The sequence below is a fragment of the Arachis ipaensis genome, chromosome B06 (genome assembly GCF_000816755.2).
Source record: "Arachis ipaensis cultivar K30076 chromosome B06, Araip1.1, whole genome shotgun sequence".
In the NCBI taxonomy this organism is placed as follows: Eukaryota; Viridiplantae; Streptophyta; class Magnoliopsida; order Fabales; family Fabaceae; genus Arachis; species Arachis ipaensis.
In genome coordinates, this window is record NC_029790.2 from 20,136,019 (window position 1) to 20,144,124 (window position 8,106).

Genomic DNA, 8,106 nt, shown 5'->3' on the forward strand with positions numbered 1-8,106 from the left:
GTGAAGCAGGAAAACAAATGGCATGAACAGTGAGGTAAAACAACGAAGATTAAGATTGAGAAACAAAACTTACCAAAGGTGCTTGTGCTGATCTGGAAAGGCAAGAAGAATGAACGCAATCAACCCCAGAAATTGCAGCAGGAAATGGGAGAATGTAGAAAGCAAGTGCAGAAAGAATGTGATAATGGCAAGGGAAGGAGAAACGAAACTGAATAAGGAACTAAGAAACTGACTCAAGAAGCGCGAAAGGCAAGGGTAAAATTGTCCTTACTCGCGGGGTTTTGAAATAACCCACTATAAGCATTAATGGTCAGCGCGAAAAGCAAGGCGTCAAACGACGCACCCCTGCACCAAGGAAGCTCACGCGCATGGAAGGCGTGTCCCGAGCACGATGGACCGACGAAACGATAAAGTGCTCACATTAGAGTCAAACGCACCAACCACGGTGCTCGCGGCTATGGCTGGCGCGTTGGGGGTACTGTTGCGGCCCAGCCCAACTGGCCTCTTGGCCGACCCGACCCGACCCGGGAATACGAGCAACAAAGGCACTGCTCACCCGGCCCCTTCCCGGACACCTCCTGAAAGCCAATTGTGGACAGCTGGAGCTTAGGAAGGTTCCTGGAAAGTGGGTCTGCCCTCGTGGGACCCTCCTCACTGACATGGTATAAAAGGGGAGGGACCTACCCCTCCCCTAAGATATGTCACCATATACTAAGCTCTCACATCACCTATACACGCTACTGATTTGAGCGTCGGAGTGTTTTTGCAGGTGACACCCCTTCTCTCCACACGAAGTACTTGGGAAGTTGGCCGCTCCTTCCTCCATATCCACAACCCGGAATCAGGCGGCAACCCACTCTAATATCCAGGGGATCTCCCCAAACCGTCCAATACACGAGCTACCGAACAATTCGAGAACTAAAAAAATTATATACATATCACTGAAGTATTTTGGAACTAAATTAAAATTTTTGCACATATGAAAAAACGAACGCACATGGAAAAATAAATGCTATGATATTTTCCAATGCTTTTGAGTTATAAAATTAAATATGTTATTACCATTTGAGGAATGTTAATCTGAAGTTGAAAAAGAAGATAAATATTCTGCTGGAATAAAGTTTGTTTATCGTCATCTAATTATTTTCGTTTATTAAATGGTATTTTATCCTAACAATTTACATTTCACAACGTTATTGACTCGTCGTAAAATAAATAAAAATAAAATTAAGAAATTGATAGTTTTTGTATTATTGGATATTAAGATTGGTAACATACATTTAAATTTAGTTTCACATGATTAATAAATCAATAAAATTAAGCACATTAGAAACATAATTTTTGTAGGACTCCGAATTTTGAAAAGAAATTAATAAATTATTTATGATCCATAATAATATTTATTTAAGATAATATTGATTGGTAGTTAAAAGGTATTTTTTTTAAGATAGATGCTTTATATTTAATTTAGTTTTTAATTATTATTCTATTTTTTCATTTATTTTATAAAATTATGTTATTACCTTATTTTTTATTAAAATTTCCTAATCTACCCCCAAACCCTAAACTAAGCGGCACTCCCCACCTTTCACACACAACCCTCACACTCAACAAACGAACACACACGCGTAGAAACACAAAAAAGAAAAGAATGAAAGAAAGGAAAAGAAAAGGGGAACGGGAAAGGGAGCTCGAGGAAGGAGAGGAAGAGAAGGGGGAGTTGTCCACGCCACCACCCAGCTCAACGTCGCCGCCGGTCCACCTTGGAGCAGCCGTCGAAGCAGAATCACGAGGAGTGAGGGAGACCGCGTCGGTTCACTGTGGAGCCAGCGCCGCTGTCGTCCTCATCGCGGACCTCCACCGTCGCGTGTTGCCGCCGTCACCACCAAGCTCGCCTTCATCGCCATTGTTGCCAAGAAAGAGAAGGACGCGCAACATTCAAGAGGGAAGAGCTGGAGGAGGGGAAGAACGGCGCTGTTTTGCTGTTCCCCATCGCAGCTGAAACTCACCGCCGCTGTGGCTACCCGTGCCGCCGTCTGAGTCGCGGGGAAGGAGAAAGAGTTGGGTTTAGCCATGCCTTGCCTTTGCTACCGGAGACTGCCGCTGGATCCTCTGTCTTGGTAAGTGTTATCGTCTCTAAGACCTTTGAAATCGGCTTTTCTGTCATAACCTGTTAGAGTTACTGAGATGATGGTAACATAGGGTCGAATTGTGGTTCGTGCATGCCGAGTTCAGTAGTCGTGCATGCGACATCAAGCTGCCGCGTCGTCAACGGAGTCGCCGCCATTCTGTTTTATCGGATATTCGTAGGTTCAGTAAGCTATTCCCTGTTCCGATTTCTTTTAGTCGCTATTGTGTGATATGTTTCTAAGGTCCTTGCAACGTTAATGCTTTAGGTTTGAGTTCGGTTCTTACGTGTCGTGATTAAAGAAGTTGTGGTTGCGGCTGCCTAAGAGGGAAGGTTTCCTTGACGCATTTGGTTTTCGGATCTCAGCTTGTCGAGGCAGGGTGTTTTTCTAAAAAACTTATTTTATATTTTAGAATTGTTATAAATGGATATGGATGTGATAAATACAATTTCTGGTGATTATGTAAGTCTTATGTATTGTCGGGCTGTTTTGGGATGAATATGACTATTGTTTGATTGGATTATTGTTTGGTTTTGTTAAATTATTTCTTTAAAGTTTAGGGAAATGAGTTTGGTTCGTTAAAAATGATTTGATTTTGAATTGATTTCCTTGAGATACGAAAATGACATGAATTTTTGGAATTAGCTTGATTTTAAACTGATTTGGTTTTGAACCATTGGAAAGGGTTGTGGAATAGTTTAGTTGGGACCCGGAAAGGGTGGCAAATCCAAGTTTTAGGGGAGATGATACCGAAATTCCTATAAAATCCGAGATTTTATTGAAATGTTATTTGGAAAATTATGATTTTAAGATTTTTACTATTTTACTTGAATTATTCAAGAAAGTGATAAACCATGTTTTGAAATGAATTATTGAAATGAAAATTATAATTAATCCTATTTTCTTGAGAAAAATATTATATCTCTTTTGGGAGCAAGTCATTTCGAAGAAACTTATGTCTTAAGGCTATTTTAAATGTGAAAAGAGTTTATGTTTTTGAATTTGACTTGAGGATTTCAATTGGAGGAGTATTAGTGGATTTAAAAGAAATTGAATTTTGATTAAGTAATTCTATTTGTGATGTTTTGGAAGAAGTCAGAGAATTGGTCTTAAAAGTGAACTTGAAGGTGATTTCGATTTGAATGGGCTAGTTTTGTTCTAAGTGATTCGGCTTTGAAAATTATTTAGGGTTTCTGATTTCTGTGATTTGATTTTGATTTAAATTAGGAAAACAATGATTTTTAAGGATCTTTAATGAATTTAAGAAATTAAAATTTGGTAGATTCTCCCTCAAAATCTTGAGACTTTGTGGTGGTAATTAATTAATAATTCCTAATTTAAAGTGGTTAAGCAGATGGTTTAAGAATGAAATGATTTTGAGGTTGCTTTGGGAAAATTAGATGGTGTGGAAAAGAATGCTATAAAGAGAAAGGGCTTTGGTTTCAAGGTAAAGTGATTTGAGGAGAAAATGATATATGGCATAAATGAATGTATGTTTGAGATATTTGGGTAGTAGTAAGGATGGTGGTTCGTCCCGCTTGCTCCAGGTCATTGTTTGAGATACCTGGGTACTAGCAAGGGTGGTGTTCATGCCGCTTGCTCCAGGTCAGTAATTGTGACGCCTGGGTAGTAGCAAGGGTTGTGGTTCGTCCCACTTGCTCCAGGTTGAGCTATTAAACACCCGCCTGGGTAGTAGCCGTAATAGTGGTTATTCCACTGGCTCTGGGTTAAGCAGGTAGTAGTAAGGGGGTTGTAGCTCAAATTCACTTGCTCTGCATGGGTGTTTCAGTCCATGGTTAGCTACCAGGACGTGTCGGGTTGGCTATATAACCGACAGATGATATCATCAGCCATAGGACAGGCATTCATCATATGCATCTGTGGCATTATTTGGGTGTGTATATTGTAATTGGTTTGCTTATGTAATTATTTATGTTTAATTGCTAATTGCTCTACTTAATGTAACTGCTTGATTGTGTTTGAACCAAGATTCTGAGAACCGAACTGATCATCAAACCGTTTTAGTTACTGGTTTAATGGTCCAACCGGTTCAATTGTAGTTCAACCGAAAAAATCATTTTAGAATAGAATAATAAACAAATTACAAATAAACATCCTAAAATATAATTATAATCTAATATAAATCTTAAAATATCTTCTAAATTTAAAATTATACATGAAATGTCATTAACCAAAACCATGTGATCTTATCAAAATACAAACTCAGAATTAAATAATAACAAGTGAAATTAAGATAGTGCTTGGTTGAATGTTCTAATATAATCTTATGGCATTTAAAATATGAATGTTGTCGTACAGTAGGACTTACATTCAAACTGATATGCTACACACACCTATAGTATCATACTTCTCTTGTATCCATAGTTAGTTAGTTGTTGGCTATGCCATAGCTTCTTGGGAAAGGGATAACATCCCCAACATTGGTAAGACCAGCTAGGAAGAGGAACATAAGGTCGAACCGCAGAGTGAAACCAGAGTTCTTCGCAATTCCATTTCGCTGAAGATCAAGGAACCATTCGTACTTCTCTCGCGGCAAGATTCTGACATACAAATGCAGAAAAACAGAAAGAAAAAAAATATTTCTTATTCAACAAGAAAACAAGCAAATTCTTCAATAGAACTAATACAAACTGCACCTGTAAAGAAACAACTAATTTATCATGAGTTTGGTTTTGTGTACAATAGTACAAAAACTCAAAGAACCAGAAGACTTTGAGATACTGAAATTGAAACCAAAATTTCAGTATACTTCTTACAGTTGCGCCAACAAACACATTCAAAATGATCCGAAATTTATATAAATTTGTTACAAATAAACCTATAAGGAACCTAAAGAAAGATAACAAATTTGTACAAGAAGATCCTTACCAAACTAAAAGTCCGATAATTAACAAGTAAATGATCCCAAAATTACACTCAAGATGAACTATCAGAACCTAATGTAGCATAAATCACAATCCAGTTCAAAACAGATCCAATCACAAGAAATACACACTTCAAACAGGTCACCAACAATTCTACACAAAAAATTCACATGAATAGTTTGAACTTAATAGGATCAGATCAGATCTAATTTGATCTCAAATCAAACTACAGACAAAACAAATGCAAAGTTTTGACTCAAAACCAGAATTTATAATCGGGAAAATACTATCAAAGAAAATATATGGAAGCAAATGAACAGAGCATAAAAATTAAAAAACAGCAACAAATAATCACCTTAAATCCTAAAATCAATAAATCTATCAACAAAAATTCAAAAACAACATATTCAAAAATTAAAAAACACTAAAATAGCAGCCTGGAAGGTTCAAAAAGTTAAAAAACACAGAACAAATTTTATACCTAGGGTTAGAAGCTGGAAGCCTGGAAAAAAGCAGAGCTGGCGGGGACAGTGGCTGGCAAGAGGCAAGATAGTGGCTGACGGGGTGGAAGTGTGGAACAGAGCTGGCGCCGGCGGGAAGTATCTGCGCGACGGAAAGTGGCGCTGGCGGTGGTTTGAACCTTCTTACTTGTGTTTATGACTGAAAATTGGTTGGATTGTAGTGAATTGGTTGTTGATTGATATTCTTGTGAGTATTATAATTTGTAATGTAATTATGGATGTAAGTATTAAGAAATACGGTTTAAGTTTTAAATAGGCTTATATTTTAGTATTAAATATTTTAAGAGTCGTCTTAATACCCAAGATATCAGAGTGACGCAGCTGGAAGCGTGACATTTTGATAGTTAGGGTATTACAATTTTAACAGTAAAAATACTTAACATGTGACTTGTAAAGAATTAAAATAAATTAATGTATAAAAATTAAAATAATAAAATTCATAATAAAAAATTAAAAAAGCTTAAATAAATAAAAAAAATAAATAGAAGAAATAGACTACAATAAAATGAATTGAGTATGAGAGTTTTTTTTTTTTTATAAATTTTATATCACATCTGTTTCAATGATAATAAATAAAAATACGTCAATTTGATATTCGAGAGAAAATAATGAGATACAATCATAACCAATTCTAAAATAAAAGTTTAAATTAGACATAATACCATTGCGCAACACAAATTGAAAGTAATTCTACACTATAATACATACACGACACAACACAGGTAAATGAACCAAGTTCAAACACGGAACTTTTTTTATTTATCATACGTGATAACACCATGCATGCTCCATGAATACTTTATGGCTAACATATTATATATAGCTTCGAGTGATGAACACTCAATTAACGAAATTTGGAGGGTCTGGTAGTTTGTGTCTACAATAGTTGTCTTTTTGTGACGGTGCCTCATAGAAAGAAAAAAACTGTTATAAAAATTACATAATGAAAGTGTAATTGGTAAAAAAATGGGATTCTCTTTTAATTGGTAAAAAAATAGGATTTTCTTTTAGTATATATAGTTAAAATAATTGATATAATAAATTAAAATTATTGATCCACATAAATTATAATAAATTATGTGATATTTAAATATTTAATTAATTAATTAGTTGATATAATTAATTTATGATAATAAATTATATTTAATGAGTTAAAAAAATAAATTAAAAAATACCCTTAAAAATATGTCATGTTAATTTTATTATTAAGAGGAAGTATAGAGAGTTAATGTAGTACATGTACAATGTGTACAATGGAGTTTAAAGACATTCGATTCAGTAAAATATATTAGATGTTTATTATTTTTGGGACTTGAATGATTATTTTGGATAGTATGGATGTATTATGTTTAAGAAATTAGTAGTATTTTATTTTAGATGTTAATTTTTTAACTCATATTATATTAAGTCAAATAAACAGTCCAGTACACATTGTAAAATACTCAATTACATCCCTAGCGGGAATCTGATATTAAGTAAGAAACTCAATTTTTAATTTTTATATAATAAAATGGACGGATAGAATAGACTAGGCACACCGTGAGTAACAGAGAGTTTTAGCCGCCAATTACATCTTTTATTTGTAACTTAATTAGATGACTAGTAATATACTAATAGGGGATTTACCTTAGCTTAAGCAACGATGGTTCATGGTTGGTTTGGTGAGCATACATAATTGAATGTGATCCTAGGCCTAAGAGTGCATTAATTAAACCGGGTTGCCACTGTCCTCAAGCTCTCAATGAGCGCCTCCGTCAGCGAGCCCTGTGACAGAATCTCCGACAGCTGCTCCGGGCTTATCACCAAGTTCACCTTCCACACTCCGGCGCTGTAATTATTATTATGCCTTGGAGAGGATCCCTCTTCTGCTTGCGACCACATGTTAGCGTTGCAAGTGAAAATCCGGTAAGGTGTTGAGGTGGAGTTAGAGAGTTGTCTGGTTATCATGCTCGCTCTTGAAGTTGAATAATAATAATAAGGGTTGAGAGGGAGGAGGTAGTAGAGTTGGCCGGCATGAAGCTCTTGTTTGCGGAGAAGGGGCTCCGATGAGAAGGGGCTTGCGAATATGGCGTGACCGGGGAACCCGTTGGTAATGGAATGAACGGTTATTGGGGTGCAGAGCTCCATGATGCCTCCATTGGAGGTCACCACCTTCACCATCTGCTTGTTATCCATTAAGACTCCGCCATGACTAGTGGCGGTGATGATCCCTTTTAAGGCGCAGTTACCCATATTATATTCTCTTCTACTATAGAACTAGTTCAATTCGATTTGCTCCTTGTATTGTTTCTTATGTATATATATATTAATTAATAAGTGCTGCCTGCTGACTGACACAAAAAGCAAACAAAGCATTATTAGATCCCTTTTTTCATATTCTTTGTTTGGAATCTTTGGGGTAATGTAGGAAAGAAAGTAATAATAAGTATTTAATCGGCGGCCAGCACAGGTTAATTCGTGAATTATTTTAGGATTTTGATAAGTAGAGAATGATTTTTGTAAACAACGTGAATAATAGGTTTTAAAATTAGTTCAATAAACTTAAAAACATACTACATCTTAATTCTTAAT

General features: G+C 35.8%; 1 protein-coding gene and 1 long non-coding RNA gene across 3 annotated transcripts; one reads left to right on the plus strand and one right to left on the minus strand.

The window, feature by feature from the left end:
- On the plus strand, nt 1,525–2,707 carry LOC107648069. 2 transcript variants are annotated; one of them, XR_001621713.2, is made up of 3 exons: nt 1,531–2,120; nt 2,203–2,310; nt 2,397–2,707. It is a non-coding gene; the product is annotated as an uncharacterized LOC107648069 (long non-coding RNA). The 2 variants fall into 2 exon arrangements; XR_002348474.1 differs by having other exon boundaries at nt 1,525–2,120; nt 2,203–2,707.
- On the minus strand, nt 7,240–7,825 carry LOC107646633. The gene has a single exon (XM_016350808.2). It carries the CDS (start codon nt 7,765–7,767, stop codon nt 7,240–7,242), a length of 528 nt encoding a protein of 175 aa, XP_016206294.1. The 5' UTR covers nt 7,768–7,825.

Excerpts from the sequence above, each read along its gene's own strand:
- LOC107646633 (XM_016350808.2), bottom strand. The coding sequence starts at position 7,767 with ATGGGTAACTGCGCCTTAAAAGGGATCATCACCGCCACTAGTCATGGC.